This window comes from Neolamprologus multifasciatus, chromosome 3 (genome assembly GCF_963576455.1).
Source record: "Neolamprologus multifasciatus chromosome 3, fNeoMul1.2, whole genome shotgun sequence".
Classification (NCBI taxonomy): Eukaryota; Metazoa; Chordata; class Actinopteri; order Cichliformes; family Cichlidae; genus Neolamprologus; species Neolamprologus multifasciatus.
In genome coordinates this window covers 46,380,788-46,404,575 of record NC_140441.1, presented here as the reverse complement: position 1 = coordinate 46,404,575, position 23,788 = coordinate 46,380,788, and the positions used below count along the sequence as shown (strand labels likewise).

Here is a 23,788-nt window from a genome sequence, read left to right as displayed (position 1 = left end):
AATAAGCACTTTTTTATGCTTAAGTGTTTCCTAATATTGACTCACTCGTACTCTGATGGATGCATCTTGGGTTTGTATCTCGCCCAAGCATATTTCAAACCACCAACCCTCCGATCAGCCGATGCCTCGCTCCACCTCCGGAGCTCCAGCCGCAGGATTTCCTGGAAGCTCTTTATTTGCATCTCAACCACTAACAGTTGGAATTGATGTGTCATGTCCAGAGTGGGCGAGCAAGTGAAAGGAAGTGTCTGACATGTCAGTTCCCAGCTGCTTGAGATCTGGCGACCGGTCAGATTAGAGATAAACCTGCATGTGCCGTGTTTGGAGAGATGAGTCGTTGTTTGTGTTCACATTAATTATATGAATTTATTACTGTGGCACAGATATTTCCTTCTGTAGTAAGTTAAGTTTGCCCAGGATTGATTAAATGGAGGTAATCAGTAAGTAGTACTTTTGACAGAATAACTTCAATGTTTTAACTTTTTTTTACTTAAAACAAATGTATTATGAAGCTTAAAGCAAGACATCCTGATATATCCATGTGCTTACAATGTTGAGAAATAAACAAATGAAGCTACAGCTGTTGGGTTTACTTTGTGGCTTCAGTACAACTGTAAGATTACTGCATGACTCATCAGGTAACAGTGAAGAGTGGGTCACTGTGACGCTCACCATAGGAAGAACACGCTGGATACAGTAAGTCAGCTGGACGTCCTCCAGGGAACAGAAAAGGTAAACGTAGGATTTAAAAGGCGCTATTTCATTATCAACATTCCCAACACAGTCACATGGTCACTGATAAGGATTACAAACATACTCTCTGATTTAAGAAGTACACCAAAGTGTTTTACAGCTTTTATTTCAATCTGACTCATGTAATCAAACAGTTATAACACAGTAATCAAAGGTAGAACTAGTTTAATCTTAGAATTAACACGTCAAATTACTTTTTGTTCAATTTAATTTTAATTTATATAGCGCCAAATCACAAGTCGCCTCAAGGCGCTTCATAGACACAGAGAAAAACCCAACAATCATACGACCCCCTATGAGCAAGCACTTTGGCGACAAAGTGTCCGACCTCGTCCCCTTTGACAAGGTCCCTGAAATCCTGAGACAAATGAAAGAAGACAGAATCAACACAGCCGTCCCTGCTGTCAGTGGGCTGCTGGGAGGTTATCCTTCCACCAGGTGGCGCTACTGCACGAGATACTCCTGAAGAACAACACAGAGGAGCAGAAATGAGAAACTGTAGCAAATACAATAAACCATCAGTTTATAAATTAAACAAGAAAGCAAACTATAGTTAATCCTCTTTGACCTTAAATAAAAGTCCTATTTGTTTAATTGACATAATACATTTAATAACGCTTAGAGAAAGACCATAAGCTCATCATGACTCATGTCTCTGTGATCAAGGTTGTTTTACTTCTTCAAATGAATTTTGAACTAGTTGTCTTCCATCATCTCCATAAAATCAGAGGACGTACAGCTGGTTACAGATGGTTGAGCTGTTTGGACACAAAAGTAGAAAAGAAAGGTGCAGAAGAAGAATAACTGATGACGTGAACCTCATGACTGTTGCAAAGAGGACATGCAGGGCTGCAGGAGAAAAAAAGACAAACTCTCCCTCCATACTCTTCTGCTTATCCAGAGCCAGGCCACGAATGTAGCATCCTAAGCAGAGAAGCTTTGACCTCTCTCTACCCAGCCACCTCCTCCAGCTTACCCAGGGGAATAAGGATGACTGTGATCCCCGATATTTGGAGCACACCCTTCGGACCCCCTTCTTAAAGATGGGAACCAACACCTCAGTTTTTTAATCGAGAAGTACCACCCCTGATCTCCATGCAGCATTGCAAAGGTGCACCGACAAAGTCAGGCCTACAACATTCAGAGGCTTCATGAACTCGGGCCGACCTCATCCTTTGAAGTTTAACTTGCCTGAGTGACGTCACCCTCGTCCAAAGACTCTGCTTCCTCTGTGGAAGGCGTGTCAGCGGGATAAAGAGGTTCTTTCAGTATTTCTCAACTCAAGTCAGCAATGCCCCCTCTGCAGTGTATACTGCGTGGGTAGATCAATGCTTCCCAATCCTGAGTCATTCGACAGTTTACCAGAATCACGTCAAGGATGCCCAAAAGTCTTTTTCCATGGCCTTTTTTTAAAGCTGATGTCTGGGACAGTTACATGGGAAGCATTTATGGATTTTTCATGGACTGACCCATCTCAATCTCCACTACTACCTCAAAAGAAACTAACTGGATCAAATTGTTCAACTGAACAACGTTGTTTGGCTAAGAGCAAACAGCTTGACGAGATGGAGTCTCTTGTAATCGAGATCCTGTGATTCTCCCTTGCCTGCAAGGTAAAAAGTCCGAAGCATTAACTCACCTTCTTCTGATTGAGCTTCATCTGGCAGAAGGAGAACAGTCCACACACTACATACATAGCAGCTGCGATGAAGCAGTTGTAGCCCACCTTCTGGTACACGTCATAGACCCTGTGAGGTGGATTTAAACTGAGAAAATAGAAACGTTGCAAAAGAAAAGTTACATATCTCATGAATGATTCAGTCACTGCAGATACACAGCAGAATGAACAAGTATTGAACACATCACGCATGTTCTAAGTAAATATATTTCTAAAGGTGCTGTTGACACGAAACTCTGACCAGATCTGAACTACAACACATCCCATTCATACATGCAGAGAAATCAAACCACAGATGTCTTTAAATTTAGTTTCTAGATGCCTCTTGTATGGACAAACTAGTCACGTGCATTACTCAGGTGGGATTTTGGTCCATTTTTTCACACAAACAGTCTTCAAATCCTGAAGGTTCCCCTTCTATGAACTCTGACCTTTAGTAATTTCCATACGTTTTCAGTAGGATTCAGGTCAGGTGACTGACTCTTTATTTTCTTTCTCTGAAATCAAATGAGACTTTCCTTGGCTGTGTGTTTGGGATCCATTGTCTGGTAGATGGCAACAAAGTTTCTGAGTCTAAGGAGCTTGGAAAGAAAAGCGTCTGGACTTCTTTAAGTTGCTTGAAGACGTTTCACCTCTCATCCGAGAAGCTTCTTCAGTTCGAAGGTCACATGGTGGAGAGTCCCAGATTTAAGCTCTGTGGGTGTATCCCCCACAAAGAGGGACAAAAGGACCCCCTGATAATCCTCTACCTAATCACACGAGCCAAGGTTTCGGGTGAGCTCCTTGTGAAACCTGGCCCCACCCTATCATGTGATTTCCTGAGGTCAGATGGCCCAGGATGTGAGTGGGTGTTGAGGCGTCTGGGAAGGATCTCAAAACTGGATTATAGATGGCAGAGAGTTGGTGTCGTAAGCCCCGCCTCTGTTCAGATGGCCGCTCACAGTGGACGTAAATGGCTTCTTTTACTCCTCTTTCAAACCATCTGTCCTCTCTGTCCAAAATGTGAACACTGGCATCCTCAATGCCATTGTTCACATTTTGGAAGCAACTCAAAGAAGTCCAGACGCTTTTCTTTCCAAACTCCTTAGACCACGATGACCTGGATGACTGAGAACCTTCACAGACAAAGTTTCTGAGTATTTCTTCTTCAATATTTTGTCTCTGTACGTTGTTCGTTCCCTCAGTTTATGAAGGGCTCTAGTGCTGTATGTGGAAATGTGTATGTGGGAGCACCTCGTCTACTCCAGTGCTCGCTGGAATTTACAGTAGTTTAGAAATTCTGTAACTAAGGGCATCATCTGGAAGAAGCAACTAGAGACTGAAGAGGTACAACGCAAACTTGGGAGATATCCCCCCCCGGGGGGGGGGGGGGGGGGGGGGGGGGTAGATATTGTTGTCATTCCCACCCACCAAGCCCCAAGAACAACTTGCATATTAAAGGCGTTGAGGGCAAGTACAGCTGAAAGAGGGGATCATGGCTCAGTGGAGAACCCGGACTCTCCAAGGCTCTGTGAAGGTTCTCAGTCCTCCAGTCCACTACAGGAAGACAACACCTGCCTGTGAGGGTGACGCCTCCGTACCAGATGTGCTGAACAACTTCTACGCACGGTTTGACTCTCAGGACGTGATGATGAGGAAGACTACTCCCCTCACAACGACCAGGCTCTGTGTCTGACTCTGATGTGATGTGAAGTACTGATGTGCACCGTTGTGTCTGCGTCATTCTGTTCTTTCTGGTGTTGCACAGTTTGGTGGTTTTTTGCCAGTTTTGCACTTTATGTAGTTCTGTGTTGATTGTTTGTCAAAGTGAGTTGAGGCAACTGTTTTTGTGATTTGGCGCTATCGAATAAAAACCGAACTCAACTGAGCTGTGCCTGTAAGGGCTTATTAAACACAGGATGGTCGTTTAGCCCAAGATTTGCTACCCCTCCCCCAAAAGGTTGATTCTGTTCATCTGGATGTTTTCTCTTAAACTGAGCGTTTATAAGGTTGGAAACCTGCAGTCAGCTGATAATGAGGAAGTCACTCTGCTACTCTTTGAGTCCAAACTTCCTGTTTTTCATTCTGGACCAGATTGAACCATTTTACTCTTTATATTCCTTTTAAAATGTCCATGTTTAGCTCATTAGTAGCTAAGTTGAGGCCAAACGCTGCATCATGTTCAAAAACAGGATTTCTTTCTGTCTGCTGGACAGATCTGGTGACCTGTGGTTTATTGCTGAGGCAGATTTCAACTTTCAAGGAAGAATCGTGTTTCTACAAAAGACACAGCAAAATCAAATGACATCATTAACCTTTTCTTCATTTACATTCAACGAGGGAAAGAGCATTTTTCTGCTGTCTGTTTTCATTCCTTCTATTTAAGGCAGAAAATTGAAGCATAATTGGTGACTGTCTCTGCAGGAGCAGGATACCTGCAGCTGACAGGATGACCAACATGCAGTGCATCAGCCCAGCTCAAACAGACCAGTATTGAGCCAGAGCGCAGCTGCATAGGCAGAGATCTGGAGTGATGTGTTATAGCACAAGACTTACTCTTTAAATGTGTCTTCCTCTGTCAAATGCAGATCTTCAATCAGTACTGCTGAATGTGTTGTAAAGAAGATGCCCAGCAAGGCCTGAGACAGAGAGGGGCATATTAGTCAAGCGGCGGCTCAGAGTAACTTGTAATGTGGTCCCAAATGTAATGAACATAGAGCATGGGAATGTTCTTTATGATCCAGATGTTTTTGTAATGCTTCCTAAACATTCACACAAAACAGGACTATTTAATACGCTATTGGATTAAACTGACTTAAAGAAGTCTTTCTTTATCCTTTAACTGGAGCTTCCTAAGCTGCCCTCTACTAACACTGGGAGGGAGATTCAGGAAATTCAAACAATAGATCTTGTAGTGGCAATTCTTTTTGTTTGACAAACCAAACATCCCACAATTAAAAGTCCACAAGCCACTGCTGCACTGAGATACTATTTTGTACGCAGGCAAAAGAAGTCCACTGTCCAAACTTGAAAGTTGCGTTTTTATGGTTTATTTATCCAGTTTGGCAATAACAAGATCCATTTTTTTGTTACTTCCTGCTGCTTCTCCTGCTCTGGTAAAAAATCATAGGCCCACCCCAGTGCATGCTGGTCCTATACCAGTCTCTTTATTTATAGAAACAAAATGGCCCTACAGCTCTTACTGACTAATTTAACAAAGTAACATCAAACAGACATTGAAACAAAATGTTAACCGACAAATAAACTTGTAAATAAATCCCAAAATATAAGTAAACTAACAAATTTTAACTAATTTCAAAATAATAAAAAAGAGAACAAATAGCTCCAATAGATCTGCTGTTATAGTTTAAAAGGGTCAGTCGGCCTTTTCTTTCTGGACTCAAAATCTAACTTTATTTCAACCCACGTGCTCATACACAAGTATATGTAAGAGTTAAGGCTCCGTTTTCAGACACATTTAAATATATAATGTTAAGAAACTGGAATCACGTGACTGAGTGAACAGTAAATTCGTGGCGCATAACGACGCAGCAAAGCAAAATCTCCACACTTACCAACATGACAACTCCCCACATGCTCAACACGATCCCACATGCCGCGAGTTTAGGTCCACAGATGAGGCCACGCATGATTCCACTCTGGTGCTCTTACTAGTCCACACAGAGAGAAACTAATCTCAGACTACTGTAGCTTCTTCGGACACGTGACTATGACCGAACAGGTTCCGGGATGTTGAAAGTTAGAAATAGTAAACAAACCGATGGAGTGAAGTGTTTTATATTAGCGTACGGTACGATACGTTTGGTCCTAACTTACTGTAATAAAAGCCTGACACGTCCGTCATGTACAAACCAACACAAACCGTCTAATTACAAGTTTCCTGTAACGAAATCACGTGACCGCAATGTTCTCAGTCATGTGACTTTCCGCGCGCAGATACCTTTGGAAACACAGTAATTTCCTGATATCACAACAACATGAATGCACGTCTGTCTCTTTTATTCTCTGCGCTTATTTTGTGTGATAGACTTTGAAACGCTCTGCTTTGCAGTAAAAGCGTCTTCTTGTGCACATGACAGGCAAGTGATTTGAATGATAATATATATTTAGAAAAAACCCCACTGTAATGTATCTATCTGCCTTTGTAGTGGTACAGTATGATTATGTATAAGTTTCCACCAGCCTGCACTGTGCGGTGTGTGTGAGGTAGAGACACCATAACAGTACCTGATGATAAGCTGGATTTAGACCAAATTTATTATAGTTTAAGTACAATTAAAAGCTAAAACTATTAGCCCAACACAACAACCTATGACAACAGCATATAAATGGAGATGGAGTGTTTAAGGAAAAGGATTCGCAGTATGAAACATTAATCTGGATCAGAACTAAGTAAACTATGCAGCAACCCTACATTTCTTTACTCTTGTGGCTCTTTTTTAAAGGAGTTATGCATAAATAAGCACGTTTCTGTTTTTCAATCTTCCCTTCATCGTGTGAACATATATTTTTGGTAAACAGACTTATGTACCGCTTTTCTAAGTCTATCTGCTTTTTTCTATTTCTGTTTTACAAGGCTCATTCACCCATTCACAGACAAGCACTTTCTTCTATACACTGGCACACACACACTCACGGATGTATCGTGACAACCCGAAAGACACTTGGACATGCAGACTGAAGCAGCCAGAGATCAAATGATCAACCTTCCACCTGGTAGATCACCCACTCTACCTTCTGAGCCACAGCCATCCGTCATGCTGTACCTCATACTATCCCCTCTGGACGTGTATGTTGTTGTGTCTACAGTAGCGTCACCAGTGTGTAGTCAGATCTCATTTCTGTAAACAATTAAGTTGTTTTATGGTAAAATCCAACAATATAAAAGATAAATACAATATAAATTGTCAATAGACTGCCTAAATGTTAACAATGTAAACCACATGTCACTCAAAGAAGCCCCAAAAAGACCAGATGCCCTGCTCTTTAACTACAGTAACTGATCATGATTAGCACGAATGCGATTATCGGTGTGCTTAGCTTTAGTCTGCACCCATCAAGAAGTTATTGTGAAAGATGTTCTGAGGACATTCAGTATTTTTTCTTTCTTTAAAGCCAAGGTAAGAGTATCAGTTTCAACCAGGAACCTTCCTGCTGTGAGGTGACAGCACTGCAGCACCACGAAGCACTGGCCTGAGTGTCAAACTGCTGAAGCGTTTTCCCTGGGACCATACAAAATAGATTCTCAGTGTAGACATCACAGTGTGTAGGATTTTCGTTTAAGGATGGACAGACTTATATGGCCATATTTTAAAAGAACGCTGTACCAGCACTTTATGAAAAGGTTTTTGAACATTCTGTTAAAACCTTTCTTCTTGCTAACCTTTTTTAGTTGTTTTTTCCAGTTTTTATCCTCAATATCATCTACTAATCGGATTCCAATTATATATTTTTCTTGTAAGTATTAACGTCCTCAAGTTTACCCCGTTTCCAGATTGACCCGGTCACAGTGAGTTCTTAAAAACTGAGATTTACGAGTGCACCCTGAAGCCAGCGCGAGCCATCTGCTGAGCGAGCGCACATCCGTCTGTCGTCGGTGACGTGATAGGAAAGAAGTTTGAAGGCAGATAAAACACCTTTTGCAGCATTATGCAGCACGGTATGAAAAAGACTGCCCTTTCCAAGCAGCGATACTAAAGACGGCGGGAGAGCTGCTTTCTAGCTGTGGAGCTACATTAGCAAGCGCACCAAATGCTACCTGGCTATGCTGTTAGCATCGTAGTAGCTGCAATTCAACTGGAGGACATCATTGAGTGTGTGCTATCACAGAGACCAGCGAAATGACCTCAGCTTCTACTAAAGTAAGTCAGTCTGACACGTGAACATCTAGCATGTATTACATGGTGTGCATGCAGTTATCCTTACACAAACGTACCAACCCCAGGTTGCACTGAGCTTCCCGCTGCTTCTACACAATGGCCAAAACATGGACTCAACTTTTCCAGGGGGACATCAAACAATATTGCAAAATCGCTATTTACGTTTTAGGACAAATTATCTAAAAAGCAACAGTGGAAAATCATGGACCATCTATGCCCACGTGCTGCTTTTGGTCCTTCTTTTCCAGTGAGGGGGAATCTGTATACCTCCAGGTGTACGTCACCGAGGCTTTGACGTCACCTTGCTTGCACCAGGGTAACCTTGCTAGTACTGTTGTATTGCTCTGTGCTGTGACTGCGTGCAGCAGGTTCAGCCAGTGTCTCAAAGCAGAACGATAAACGTCTATCTGAGCACTCGCTGTGCTTTATATAACTTGCCTCATTCACCCACACGCATTCATAATTTGGTTTTAGTATCTTGCCCAAAGATATTTGGCAAGCAGATTGGAGCAGACAGGGGTTAAACCTCCAACCTTCTCTCAGCTGACCTGCTCTACCACCTAAATGTTAATCGCAGCATGTTACGGTACACATCCCTTTATTACAACGTTCATGTGGAACGATACGTAGTCATTTTCCATTGATGCTACTTGTCCACTTAACCACTCTGTGTTGGCCAGGTGGGCGAGATCTTCTCTGCAGCAGGAGCGGCCTTCACCAAACTAGGAGAACTCACCATGCAGCTTCACCCAGTGGCAGAGTCCAGTCCTGCCGGGTAACACTAGTCTCACACACCTTGTATAATTATAATAATTTATCTATAATGATATAAAAAGTAATGTTGTTGCATTTCATATGGACTTTAGCTGTTTTTGCCAAAAACTAAGATGTACTTTATAGAAGTTAAATTTCATTATAAACCATTGAATTAAGTAAATTAATTTTCTGTCTATAACAGACTGGATGGCCAGGAAGCGTTTGCGATGTCTTATCGGGCGCTTCTTCGGCGCTGATAATTGGCGTCTGTCTTGTGTCAGAGACGTAAAATTAATGCGACCCGACCGTTCAAACAACAGTCGCTTTCTAAAACATCAGATATGTATCGGATTCAGTACCACATACGAAAGTGACCCAGATCAGATTTGAAAATATCGGACTTGTGCCGTTCACACTGTCATACCAAGATCGGATATGGGTCAAAAACAGTCGGATTTGATGCGCTTTCGCCTGCAGTGTGAAAGTAGCCTAAGTGGATGGATATTTGATTAAGTAGATTTACTAGATGTCCTTTCTGATGCAAACTCCAAAGAATTTGAGTAGTGTAAACCACTACACTATGGAGTCACTGCTTTATATAAGGTAAAGGCCCAAATATCGAAGGAAAGACTCCAACAATCAGACCAGGTTCCCCTTAAGGACAGGAAACCATTTACGTGAGTCTACACTCCAAAATTTATACATGTGTATAGCATGCATGGCACAATTTCATGTACTGTAAATAATCTATAAACTATAAATAACCTAATTTAAGTTAGGTTTGTGAATGCATTAACTTGTGGGTCACCATAGCTGCATCTACTAAAACAAGTTCAGTCTCTGTGACCTCCATCTCAAGGTCAGGGGTTTAAGTTTGCACATTCATAAGATTTTCAGAAAACTCGAGAATAATTCAACGTAGAACTTTTGATACCACAGGTGTATCTACTAAAACTCTTGGACATGTCTTATTCATGAGAACAACCTCTGGGGCGTAAAACGTGTAACTTTGTGAGCCAGTTTTAATAATAAACATGAATCAGACACAGAGTGTTACAGTCAGAGTCAGATGAGTTACACAGAACATGTGGAGGTGATTCATCTGTGTCATCACATGTGCAGAGACTACCCAGTGTGGGCCGGAATAGCTTAATCCTTAATTTAGCTCCCATCTTTCCTCCAGCAGTTTGACAAAGAGCACAGTGAAGAGGAAACCATATGAAGATGGAGCTACGCCTGCAACTTCTGACAGTCCGAAGAAGGTCATCAAGAAATCCACTCTTGCTGTTGCCAGAGCATCGCAGGGCCCTCCAGCTGTTATCTCTGTGTCCACAGCTCAGGTCGTCATGGCAGCAGGCCTCCAGGGTCCCCCCTCCAGCCAGCCTCCTCTGAAGAAACAGAAGACTGCAGGTCTCCTTCCTCGACTCCACCAACAGTTTTATTCATTTCATTAAAAAAAAACAACAACTTTCTTGTAGCTTGTAAATAACAACTTTTTGTAAATTTTAAATACACAAAAATGAACAAATAATACAGAGAAGTGAAGTGAGTGCTGTGTGTGTGCAGATGTGACCCTCAGCGCTCTGAATGATTCGGATGTGAACAGCGATCTCGTGGACATCGAGGGACTCGGTGAGCGATCCAACTCCAAGAAACTCAACAATTTTGATCAAGGTAAAGTTCATGAACAGAAATCAAACAGATGGATTGTTTTACGCTGAATTACACAAACAAACAGAAGCTGGGATCAAGTCAAAAGATTAGATAGCTTCTGTTAGATTAGAAGAAGATTAGATCGGGTCTGACTTCTGTTGTTCAGCAGAAGAAATTGGGTAGAAAACCCCGTCCAGTAAGTCCTGCACCTCACTGGCCTTACTATCAGCAGTTTGGGCAAGTGGCTCTCAGCTAAAGTTGAGTTTAAGCAGGGAAACTTTGGGTTTTCACATTAAAAACGTGACGTTGGGAGCATCTGCACTATCCAAAACATGTAAATGTGTACTAGCACAAAAGGAGGTTATGTAATAAAGGCAGACAATCTATATAGGATCAGGTAAAGACCGTACAGTAATTCAATAAACTGTGGCAAAACCCCACAAGCCTGTATATTTATGGGCCCCATGTAAAGATTTGGACCATTTGATGATCTACAGCAGTGGTCCCCAACCCCCGGGCCTCGGGGTCTGTGAGTCGTTTGGTACCGGGTCGCGAGAGTTTCAGGTGTGAAATGTGTAGTTTTCAGGGTTTTTATCGGTTTTCAGCGTTATTTTGTTATCGTTTTTATCGTTTACTCGGTTTTCCTTGGTCTTTTCACGTGTGTTATGAATAAGTTATCTTTTTTTCGGTACCGGTACTAGTTTTATTTTGTTGTATTTATCCGCGACATCTTAAAGGCCGGTCAGTGAAAATATTGTCGGGCATAAACCGGTCCGTGGCGCAAAAAAGGCTGGGGACCGCTGATCTAGAGTAACTATATGAGACTTTCTTTTCTGTCTCCACAGATACTCTGAACCTGGACTCAAGCCTCATTATGAACCCCAGCGACCTGCCTCTGCTGTCCCGCTGATCCTCCTGTAAACGTCATAGAAACGATGAAGAAACACTTGACATAATTAGTAAAAATCAGGACTCGTGTTTGTAAGCAGTGGATGCTGAGCACTAGGATGAAAGCAAACAGCAGTCAGAATGTGTTGGTCATCAAGTTAGTTCTAGGCAAGTTGGCATAATGTGTGACCTTGTGTAATTTTCGTTTCCTTAAACTCTGGTTGGAGAAACATTTAGAATATCCCACTTTATTTATTTAAGTTACATTTCAGCAGAAAAACCTTGGCTACACTGACTAAAGATAACCTTTGCAAAAGTTCTCCCGCTGCGGACACAGGACATGTTTTTTTTTTAAACAAAGTTAAAGCATTTACAGAAACTCATTAAAAAGCTCCTCTATAATTCCCACTTCAGTGTCTCCAAATGCCTTTGTAAGATTAGATTTGTCATGTTGACAGCATAATTGCTGTCATGTGTTACTAATGTCTTTGATGAGCCAGTGTCCTGAGAAATCTTACTTTTGGCAGATATCGTGGTTAAAACTTGGACATGGCAGTAACAAAATGATAAAAGGACATCTCAACTAACTTTACCAGGATTTCTTTGTAGAGCTCTGAAACACAACTGGTTTCCCACTAAACAGGATGACATCAGTGAGATGAGACAACGTGGATGAATTCCAACTGAATATCAGAACCAGACTTTATTCATCCCAAAGGGACAATTAAGATACAACACAGCAGCATGACGTTGAAGACGAGGACAGAGCATAAACAGGAAATAAGAGTGAGATAATAATAAATACACAGAATATACAGTTTTAAAATTTAAGTGACTAAAAGCGAGTAAAGTGTTGGGAATAAAGAGATATTGCACCTTTCCACCATCCATATCAAGCTCCTGTTATTCCAGATTGGAGTCTGGAAGTTGGAACAATGTAACAAATGATGATTTTAATTATTGTTATTTTTTCTGTATGTAGAAACTGTCAGTTTTTGTCTATTTTAGCATTTGACAGCGTCATGTATGTTTCATGCTGCTTAATCTTTTCTTTATAGTCATGTGAGTGGAACATAAAGTTAACGTGATCTCGACTTCATGCCTTTCATTTATTTTATTGCTCTGGCAGGAGCGTCGCAGACGGGGAATTTTCATCAGTATCATTTTGCATGATAGTGCTTGAGCTTTGAAGTGCAGCGAAGCGTAGCTGCGTAAACACGTTGGCTTAAAAGAAACAGATGTTTTGGGGATGATGCAATAGCTGCGAATTCGAATGTGCTTGTGCATCTTTTCCATTCTCCTGTTTAGCTCCCAAAGAAATGTTTTTGTCTAAATAGAAGAAAACATTATTTTAAGTTATCTGCCAGCCTCCAAGTGCACCCTAACACATTAAGACACTAAGAAAAGTGATGCTAATTCTCTCCTGAAGAGTGAAAAGTAAATTGCAAAAGGATGATTTAAACAAATATCCCTTGAACTAAAAGCTGTGAAGGTGCTGAGGGTGGATGTGATTGGCGGCATCAAGGACATAGTTATAGGAACACAGTGACCAACAGTGTGATATCCTTCATACACCATCTCTGTGCTCACATAAGTGGAAATCATGACACACTCATTTGCGTTTTGTAAAGATTCATCAGCGCTGTGGACACTCAAACCCGACTCAGATTTTATTATTGAGCTTGGAACAAAGCCATCACGACCTTAAAGAACTTTAGCATGCACGTGGTTTAAGGTGAGACAAGATTTGAACCTTTTCTTTGAGTCTAAAATAAGTTTCAGTAGACATTTTAGTTTTCAAATGCTGACCTTTTATTAATGTGTAACAGTCATAATCGACCCACAGACCATTATGTTCGTCCACTGGGATGTTTTAGACACATTAAACTGCAGTGCTGCTTATTTATAACAACATAAATGATAATCACAGCAGTGTAGTGATGTGTGTCTGACAGAAGCAGCACATAACATACTGGTAATGCAGCGAAAAATACCAGTAATGATGTGCTGCTACAGCCAGATGCACTGAATGTGACCAACACTCACACGCACTCACAAACATGCATTTCTGGAAAAACAAGTAAAGAATAAATCCAAGCACTACAGGTAACGCAGCATATTTTCAGCGTGCAGCGATCTGCCTCCCACACACTGATCTGAAATATAAAGAGCAGATATTTCAATGCAAACACCTCTCAGGTTGTTTGTGACAGCAGCTTTGGCTGGATCAGTGATCTCTGCAGGGACGAGAACATATTTGAAATGAGTGATTCCACAGACTGGCAGGCTTTGACACGAGTACCCATCGAAAACAAGAAAAACAGCAACAAAATATAAACAATGCAACATGCAGGCACTCCTGGTCAGCTGTGTGTTTGTTCCACAGTTTCTTAAACAATTATAAACAGAAATTAGTTTTATATGATGTGGATGAAACACATTGTTCCCTTATTTTAATAAAAACCTTTAGAAAGAGAACTGTGGCTGGAGTCTCATTGCTGGTTGTTCCACACAAACACTAACATAAAATCAACATAGTTATGAGTGAAAAACATGTCTAAACTGTCGACCCTAAATAAGGAAATTATCTAAATCATTCGTCCTCGTTTTCTAACCTCATTATGTTCTCTATAAGTAGGAAATGCTGTTTTCAGCTCACTGGTGCAATTAGTTTGTTGTCAGAAGACAAAAGGATTTCAGCTTGAAACAGAATAAATGTGAGTTTGTGCTCACTATTCATGTCAGTGCAATTCTTTTCTTTTCACAGATCTTGACAGAAAAATAAACCACATATTTCAGTGATACTCAGATAATGAGATGCATCCAGCTGCTAACAGACAACAGGAAAGCGACTCATGCATTCATTCACCCACATGTGGTTCATAGCTTTAAGACAAGTAACAGAAATTATTGCAATCAAAGTCTAAGCTGGAGGAAAATGGACCAGGAGCAGTGTGATGCTGAGGATCCCAGGGCTCACAGTGGCAGCACATGATGATTTGAAGCCATTCAGCACATCTGCAAAACATGATGTGCTGCTAGAGCGCACCCTGGACACACCGAGTCCATGACTCAGGCCGGTGCATGTCCACGGGGGCGGGAGGGCAAAGACAAAACTGAAATGCATGTGACCTTTCTCTGAAGAAGACGGCCACGTATGAATTTTTGATTCCGTCCATCTGGACGGTTTTGTTTTAAAAACAGAGAAAATATGGAGGAAGTGGAGAAAAAGAGGAAGCAGTTGGGGTGAGGTGTGTGTGGGAGGGGGGGGGGAGGCAACATATAGCTCAGATATTTTTGAAGAAAAATAACATAAAAATGTTTCAGCACAAAGTATTTAATGATAAAATAATCCACACATTTTATTTTCTGATGATTTCCACCTGAAACACACGACAAAAAATCAAATCAACTGAAATAAAATAAAAAGTATGACTGTACTCACCCCGACTATATCCTTAAAGACAAACCACAAACAGCACACAGCAGTGGGGAACGCTGAGTCGTAACAAGCTACCTACTCTAATGTAAACAAAGATAGAAAATGAAAAACGACATTTACATGCAGCTTTTAGGAGAAGTCTTTCACCAAAAAGAAACAAAATAGAAACATCTGTCTGAGTTTTCAAAAAGCTGAAAGTAAAAAAGAAAGTGATTTATTAAAATATTTCAATAATCTCCACTGAACCAAATGTGCATTTTTATACCAAGAGTGTAAAACAGCATCTTACCTGCAGCCCTGCAGAGGGTCTCGCTTGAAACACTGCAATCAGAGCAGATCAGTTAGTGCAAGTGTCTAAGAAGTCATGTCTTGTTGATGCAGCCCCTAGGAACTAATCCAGACTCATGCCACACAGTATTATTGAAGGTACAGCTGCTCTGGTCCAGCCCAGAGGTTCTCTTACAATTTTCCCGTCATCTAATTCGTGAATGTTGGCTGCAGTTCAGTATTTCATGTGTCAGAGGAAAGAAGAAAACAAGGGAGGGTTGCTTTTTAAGGATAAGTGAGAGTGAAGTAGTCATCTTAACCTGCTTGGATTTTATTTATTTAAATGCATTTCCAACTACAGATATATCGACAGATAACTACAGAAGATCAGTGATGAAAATCAGTTTTTGTTTATAAAATACCTGCAAATATCCTTCACATGTGATCAGCAGTTGAAACCTTGTGACAATTTGTACTCTGTGACTTAAAGGATTTTCTGTTGATTGATATATTTTACTTTACATGTGGAGCCAGTATTCTGTCATTTTAATGTGAAACTGAGACTTAGTTGACCGATTCGTCACTATAAAGAAAAAACAGATTTGAACTGGACAGGGCGGGGCCAGCACTGAACCTGATGCACCACACTTGACAGGATACACTTAAGATTTATACTTCCATAAAACTCGGCTGTAAACAGAAAACATACGCATGCATATCTGTCTGCAAAAAAAAAATCCTCTTAAAGGGCCGAGAAGTTTTTATTTAAAACAAACAGTTTTAAATGTAAAATGTTTGGTGCTGATGCTTAACCTCCAAGGCTGCTCAAACGAAGCCTTATAAAGGCACGTGGTCAGAAAAGGTAACTACAGATAACTACGTCCCAAACATCCGCTCTCACTCACAGAAGAATCAAAGAGTGATGGAGGGAATAAAAGGCAAAGCTCCTGTCTATGGCCTGCTCCTGCAGTCACAGCACCACAGGCCATTTTACAGTCTTCAGAGGAAAAAAAAAAAGATTCACTTACCATTTGCTGCTGAGATGTTAACCTGATGATGGAGGAGCTAACTAGCTTAACTACTGACTAAGAACACTGAAAGTAAACTCGCACCTTCTTCTGCCTGTTTGTGTGGATACATTGTCACAATCCACACACCAACAGTCAGAACTAGTCCTCAAAAATAATATAAAACAGGAACAACAGAGGCGCACACAGACACACACAGGATGACTATTTGTCAAATAAAAGTAAAAACCAGGGAGAGTCCCAACAGCAGCTCTACACAAACACCCATCAGAGGGACAGAGCTAGCCTACTACAGTGACAGGGAGAGCTGGAAAAAAGGCCTGTTTGGGGTTTCTGGTTGCTCCTGCTTCTGTTCGTAGTAAAAGGGGGTGTCCGGGGAGGAAGGGGGTGGTCAGGTTTTGGTCCCCGTCCCAAAAATACCCCCTCCCCCCCCAAAAAACAGACAAACAAACAAACTAACACAAACAAACAAACAAAAAACCAACAACTTCGTGTCCCCTCATCCTTCCTTGCTGGCCTTTCACCTTCTAGCTATGTGTGTGTGCATGTCCCAGTCCTTCTCAGTGCTGCCTCGCTGAGCCCTAGCTACGCACACTGAGACACTGAGAAGACTCAGTAGGCATAAAAACCTACAGGGCTGCAGCCTTTTTCCCTAGCAGTCACTTTCTACAATACAAATCGACATTTTCGGGGGCGGCGAAAAATCGAAAGAAAATATCTGCACGCTCCCCAGTGTGTGTGTGAGACAGGTGTAAAGCGAGGGGGCTGTCGGAGCTGCCGTTTGCACGTAAAAAATTTATTTGTGCGAGGCAGAGGGGCTGCAGCGCAGCGCGGAGCATTGAGGCTGTACGCCTGGCAAGCTGCTCCACTGTCAGACTGAAAGAAAGAGCCTGAGAAGACAGGGAGGGAGGAGAGGGAGGAATATAAAATGAAGAATAGTGTGGCTCTGAGAGGAAGCTCTTTATGCATTCACACAGTTTGAGGAGCCTACTTTATAGGCTAATGTTGCGAAATAAAAAACAGAAACCACAGCAAACACATGAGTGGGGTAAGTACAGTGAGCCGCCAGCTTCTCTGTGCTGCGACACACAAAGGAAGCCGAGTACAGAAACACACACACGGACTAGTATTAATGCACAAATGTAATCGCACTGAGAGCTACACTCTGTGTTTGCCTGACTCTATTTTCTCATGTTCTCATATGGCCGTGACATGGCAGTCGACAGGAAGGAGGAAGACTCGCACTGCTGAAAGTGCTGCTCTCAAACTACACTGTTTTACAAGGAGGTGGCCCTGCCTACCTCTCTTTCTGTTCTACGCACTTTTACACACAGAAAAATAAAACATGTGCACATTAAGAAAAAGGCCCGGCGCTAACTTGAGATAAATCCTTGACCTCTAATGGAGCAACTCCTCCAGCATTACTCGGTGTAACAGTGGGATGCCCCAAAATACAAAGTATGCTCGTTTTCCACTCACATGAAGCAGTCTTACTCTAATCGCTTACAGGTGATGATAATGGCTAACACCACACCATCAGTCCAGGAGAAGGATTCAAATTGGCTAAGCCACACGAGGTTTCTTCACGTCTATGTCAATCGAATTTTAATAGAATAATCCCGAAATGATCTTAATCCATTTCTTAACATTTCTGCAGGCTGAGGCCTTTGATGTGTTTGTGGTGAAGACAAAAAAGAGTTTAAAGATTTGTTTACTCAGCTCTACTGTGTAAGTCTGGATGTGACGCATTGGAAAATATTTCCATATCAATTCGCATCTTGAAGTTTAAAGTTCTGTTGTTCCTGGAATTATGTTTTTTTTCTTTTACATTTTTTATATCGCATGTGTGAATATTTGACCTGCTGCATAACAGCACAGCTGAAGATCTTTATGGATCAGATAAAATATCTGATGCTATAAGGAATGGTGAAAAATATCCACAGCTGCAGGATTAAACTTTATTTAAATTTACCTTATGGATTTAAATCAGTGTAAATATAAAATAATACAGAAAAGAAATTTTAGCTTTTCAATTTGGGCCACTTCACTTTGTGATGTTCGGACTGAACATATTCAGTGAACACAGCTCTAACGAATATAATAAAAGAATTATAATTATTTCCAGAATTTCCCTAAATGTTGCTGATACATTTTTGAATTAATTGTTTCAGTCGACAGGAAACAAAATTCTGTCATTACAGTCTTCTTAAACAAAATAGATTCAACTTTGGTTTTTAAAGGTGTCACTTGTTGCTACTTTAATTTAATACTTTGTATTTTTGATGTTTTATGGATTAAAAATTAAAACAAAGTAATATTTAGAACAAAGTGATGCCAACTATACTGCAAAAATATTCTCCTTTTTGTGAGCAGCAGTTTCTGTCAGAGTAAGCAAACACTATCTTCTTGGTGAGGCACAGTCATCGTGACCTTTTCTTTATGTCACCAAACAGGATTTAATCTAAAAAATAAATGTGAAGACATTAGAAATGTTACTTCACTCTCAGATGATGGTGTGCAGCACATAGACAACCAGAGTCTTACCTAAAAACGTTGAACAGTAAGAGGGAGACTTTTTAATGTCAGAGTCCAGCTGTCTGTGTGGGAGCTCCGCTTTTTACCTCGTTTTTCTATCAGTTTGTAAACGACACGCTTAAAAAGAAAAACTTTCCCTATAGTTTGCCTAGAAATCATCTATTTGTCATGTTGCCTAAAGCTTTATATTAACACATTTATGGAAATTAGTTTCATTATTCTAAAAACTAATACATAACCAGAGTTGACTGATCTTTGAGTAAACTAAAAGTTATTTCGATATCTGCCCGTAATAAAGTGCGCAGTCCTCGCTGTGATGAGGATGACAGGTTGCGCAGGTGAGAAACTGCTGAGTCACTGCGTTTTCCGAGCCTGGACTTTTTGGACTCACTGTTTCCTCTATTTAACGGGGCGTTTTGTCTTAAGTATAGTTTATTTATTTGTTCGTTTATTGTGCTTGAAGGCGAGATTAGCGTCGTATTTAGACACAGTGTGCAGCCGAGTGGGCTGGCGTGGTTGCTGGGGAGGAGGCTGTGACTAGGGGAGTGTCCCCTTCCTCAACTTTTCCACTTATCGCTTAAACTCTTTTGTAAAGAAATATAAGTTCTGCACTGTTAACAATAAGCTATATTTGAACATTTGCTAAGATGCTATATTATGATTACTTTGTCTCCGTGCAGAAATGGACGCGCAGCAGTGTCTGACATAGTGCAGTCACGCAGCCTTTTGTTTCAAGCGGCACTTTATTTAGTCTGCTAAGCATCCCTCGCACAAAGCCTTTACTATAAAGCACGTCCACGCTTACAAAGCAGCTACTGGCCATAACACGTAAACACTTTTAAGTTACTTACCTACAAATAAAAATAAAAAGATAAAGACTAAATACTTTATTAATCAAAATTGGGGCGGAAAAAGAAACTCTTACCTTCGGAAGAAAAAGAATATCCAAAGGAGAAATAATGTTAAGATAATCCTGGTTTTACAGTATTTATGAAAAAGCGAAATAGTGCGTAAATGTATTTGAAGACGGGCTCTCATTCTGTGTCAGTGGAGGATTTGAAAGTGGCGCCAACGGCAGTGGTTCCTCTGCTACCCACGCAGCCGTCACACACACAAAAAATAAATAGAAATTTAAACGTGCAAGTAGCAATATTTCATTCATACCAAAATGTGCCTGCCGACCACCGCAACCCACTCGTGTCCATAGTTTTGAATAATATACATTCTGCGATTTTTATTTATTTTTTATGTTAAATTAAAATAACCGTCAGAGGCTTTTTGAGCCGCGGTGCAAGACGGGAGATTTCTGAAAAGCGGTTGTGTTTTGAATTTCGAACTGACCGGAGCAGCTAACGTGCTGGCTCAGTGGCTCCCCCTACAGCCGCTGCGCGTGCACTCATTCGTCACGACTTGTGATATGAAATTTATTCAGTTGCTCCGAGATTTTGCGGTGTCTTTTCTGCTTTGTTTTTTGATCTTTAACGATCAAAATGACTTTGATTTTGTTGTGGTATTTTCTAAACATGTATGAATACTTGTGTGGAGCCCCCCCTCCTGTATCAATGAGGTAGATGGCTTAGAAATGAAGTTTATTATATATTTTTATATATTTATATTGATATGGACATAAATAAAATTCTTTTGAAATAGCACTTCAAAAAAAGAAAGAAAACCTTCATTAGGCACCATAAAAGTAAAGCCACTGACTTATGTTTTCATTTAATTACCTCAAGGACATCAGTTTGGGATTCAGTTCAGCTCATTTTGCTTCTGCACCTCTTTCCACAACACATTTCAAATAACAGTGGTCCTTCTTAATCGATCTCAGTAGAAAAATGAAAGAAATCATCTGCATTTGTATACAGTGCATCTGAACAGAAACTTAACATTTCAGTGTGTAGTTAAAACAGCAAACATACCTTCAAATAATAAGGTTACTAAAAATCTATGTGCTTTCACATTTCAGTTTCATCAAGTGCACTGAAGCGACTCTCAAGTCGGCGATTATGGTCCAGGAAAACCAGAGCCGTCAAGTTCCTGCTTGATGTGCTGCTCATAAAAGCTGGTCAGCATCAGCAGAATTAGGATCTGCCTCCTTGCAGCACAAAGCTAGTTTGCTCATCGCAGCAACCCACTCCTGTACACCATTCCCAAAGTCATCACGGTCCACAGTCCCACTCACAGATGCTGGAGTGCTGCTGAAGTAGCTGCTCATCTCCTGAAGGTACTGAAGAGAAGCCAGGGGTGGTGTTGGTGAAGCTGTCGACCATTTATTATGTATCTGGTCAGCTTGACTTTAGATTTCTGCTCCTACTCAACACACTTCTTCACAAAACTGTTTGTTGGCAGCCAGGTTTATCTGCAAATCATCGAGGTAATCAAGGACATTTATTGCCACAGGATATCTGCTCTGGAAAACGTCAAACATTTGCAACATCACTTTGCATTTGTCTGCAACAATGCTCAGCTGGATCCTCGAATATTCCATGAAGCTATTCCACTGAGTGTGGAGCACTTGGAGGACACATACCTGAAACAAGAGAAAAAAGATTGGTTTGTAATGAAATGACAAATACAAAAATCTGTTTTCTTTCACTTGTTAACTTCTTGGGGGAAAACTTTGACATATTTGACATTAAAGCAAACATTACTTAAATAGTAAATGGCCTGCATAGCATTTACTTAGTCCCTAAGGACCCCAAAGTGCTTCACACTACATTCAGTCATTGGTGATGGCAAGCTACGTTGGGGCGCACTGACAGAAGCGAGGCTGCCAGACACTGGCGCCACCAGGCCCTCTGCCACCACCAGTAGGCAAACATGGGGTTAGTATCTTGCCCAAGGATATTTGGCATGCGGGATCGAACCACCGACCTTCTGATTAGCGGCTGACCTGCTCTGCCACCTGAGCTACAGCCACCCCGACAGGCCCAACAGCTTGAACTTGCTGCGGCAACTCAGGAAGTCCAACCTGTCACAGGAGCATCATCTTCTACACTGATATATTAAATATATTTTAGCTGCTTCGCTGGGTTGTATTGTTGCTTTACAGCCTTCCAGACTGGCTGCCAAATGAGACAGGTACCTTCTTTTTCAACTTCCTGCCATGAAGAACATCTGACTGAAGTTAGATAGGAAATGGACTGATTCTTATATAGCACTTTTCTACTCTCCCGCAGTACTCAAAGCGCTCTACACAACATGCCACATTCACAGCAGCACTTCCTTCTAAACCATGAGTGCTTCCTAACTACATTCATGCTCCGATGGATGCAGCTTTGCCTCAGTATCTGGAGTGTCATCAAACTTTAATGTGTATTTATTCTGTTGTTCCTGCTTTCCTCACATCACTTCCACCAAATTTTTCAGCGACCTTGGCAAGCTAACCGAGATTCTGGTTGGAGGCGCAGCAGCACTCTATGGGATTTCCCAGAGGCACAAACGAGGCAGCGGTGACTGCTCACCCTGCTACTGTCTATACACCAGGGAAACTACTGATCATTTAAAATGAATGAATTGCTGCTTTTTTACCATTATTATTATTTTTTACCATTATTAAACAGTACATTTTTACCAAAATGTACTGTTTATATGTATATCCCACATCATTAAGGATATATTTAACTATCAGAAAAATGCATTTTCCCATCTCAGGCATTAGTTTTCTTTTATTATTGATCATATTTTCAAGATGTGGTGACTGTAATTCTTCAACCCCGTTATAGACACTTTGGAGGCTCTCTGAATATTATCATAAAATGTATTTCTAAAGAAATCAATATGTTTACATTAATCAGGTGTCCCCCATACTAATTCAATAATTTTAAATAGAAAAATGACGTAAAATCACACATTTCTACTCTCTTAAATCCTGAAATGTAACTAATGAGTGAAAGCAATCTTGTCAGTTTTTATCAAAAACAGAAATCAGCAAATATTCAATTATTTTTTTCAACATTTTAAGAAAATAATATATGAAAATGTAGGTGTGACGGGGTTGAGACTAGAATAACAGGGTTGAAGAGACAAACACAGCTTTACACATAAACGGTTGTTTACTCTCAAATTCAATGTACAGGACTTTCCATTAGCATTATATCTCACTTTGTAACCACGGGAAGGACACCAGATACAAACTGCAGTAGAATTAAGTTTTATTACAGTTTTTTCTGAATGCTTAAACCCTAACTGTGCTTCTCATAGCACAATTCCTAAAACTATTAATACTTATAGCAAAACCACTCACTGAGTTTGCAAAACTAAAAGCACAAACACTGCTTTGCACTCAGTTTGCCATTTTGTAACACACACTTTGCAAACCTGTAGCTACAATCCACTGCACAGCACTCTTTTTGCAGAACTGTAAACACAACTCACTGCTTCACACTCAATTCCCAAATGATCAACACACCTCTAGCAAAACTATACACATTTATGGCTATTATTTACACTATTTTGCCAACTGTCTGGCACACTGTCACATGTAAAAACGTTTTTAGATAATTAGTTCACTTTGCAATCAGCCTAAGCTCTATAATACAGGAAAGCTCTGTGTGTGGAGAACAATGGAGGCAGCAGGAAGAGTGAGAAGTAGAGGAGGCCGAGGAAGAGGACGTGGAGGTGAAGAAGTAGGAAGAAGAGGACGACAAGGACAAGGAGGAACAAGAGGAGGATGAGGAGGGGGGAGAGGAGGATGAGGAGGGGGAGAGGAGGACGAGGAGGGTGGAGAGGACGAGGAGGGGGGAGAGGAAGGGTAAGAAGAGTAAGAAATAGAATTACTGATGACATCAGAGCTACAATAGTGGACCATGTAATCAACCGTGGAGTGACCCTGAGGGAAGTTGGCCAACGGGTTCAGCCTAACTCGAGCCGCTACACTGTAGCAAGTATCATAAGGAGATTTTGAAAT

The 23,788-nt window shown here is 41.0% G+C and overlaps 2 protein-coding genes and 1 long non-coding RNA gene across 5 annotated transcripts; 1 reads left to right on the top strand and 2 right to left on the bottom strand.

Moving 5' to 3' along the window:
• Positions 1 to 824: 824 nt before the first annotated feature.
• On the bottom strand, positions 825 to 6,351 carry LOC146523672 (ribonuclease kappa-A-like). Of its 2 annotated transcripts, XM_085154038.1 has the most exons (5): positions 6,248 to 6,351; positions 5,986 to 6,081; positions 4,967 to 5,049; positions 2,393 to 2,519; positions 825 to 1,215 (listed from the first exon to the last, which is right to left on the bottom strand). In XM_085154038.1, the coding sequence occupies exons 2-5, from the start codon at positions 6,058 to 6,060 to the stop codon at positions 1,198 to 1,200; spliced, it is 303 nt and encodes a 100-aa protein (XP_085010164.1). In that variant the 5' UTR covers positions 6,061 to 6,081; positions 6,248 to 6,351; the 3' UTR covers positions 825 to 1,197. The 2 variants fall into 2 exon arrangements, with proteins under 2 accessions (XP_085010164.1, XP_085010163.1); XM_085154037.1 differs by having other exon boundaries at positions 5,986 to 6,325.
• Positions 6,352 to 7,961: 1,610 nt separating this feature from the next.
• LOC146523671 (BPTF-associated chromatin complex component 1-like) lies at positions 7,962 to 11,958 on the top strand. Of its 2 annotated transcripts, none has more exons than XM_085154027.1 (5): positions 7,962 to 8,292; positions 8,991 to 9,085; positions 10,253 to 10,476; positions 10,633 to 10,740; positions 11,565 to 11,958. In XM_085154027.1, the coding sequence occupies exons 1-5, from the start codon at positions 8,272 to 8,274 to the stop codon at positions 11,627 to 11,629; spliced, it is 513 nt and encodes a 170-aa protein (XP_085010153.1). In that variant the 5' UTR covers positions 7,962 to 8,271; the 3' UTR covers positions 11,630 to 11,958. The 2 variants fall into 2 exon arrangements, with proteins under 2 accessions (XP_085010153.1, XP_085010152.1); XM_085154026.1 differs by having other exon boundaries at positions 10,250 to 10,476.
• Positions 11,959 to 14,301: 2,343 nt separating this feature from the next.
• LOC146523670 (uncharacterized) lies at positions 14,302 to 18,963 on the bottom strand. The gene is made up of 2 exons (XR_014873106.1): positions 16,345 to 18,963; positions 14,302 to 15,370 (listed from the first exon to the last, which is right to left on the bottom strand). It is a non-coding gene; the product is annotated as an uncharacterized LOC146523670 (long non-coding RNA).
• Between the last annotated feature and the right edge of the window lie 4,825 nt (positions 18,964 to 23,788).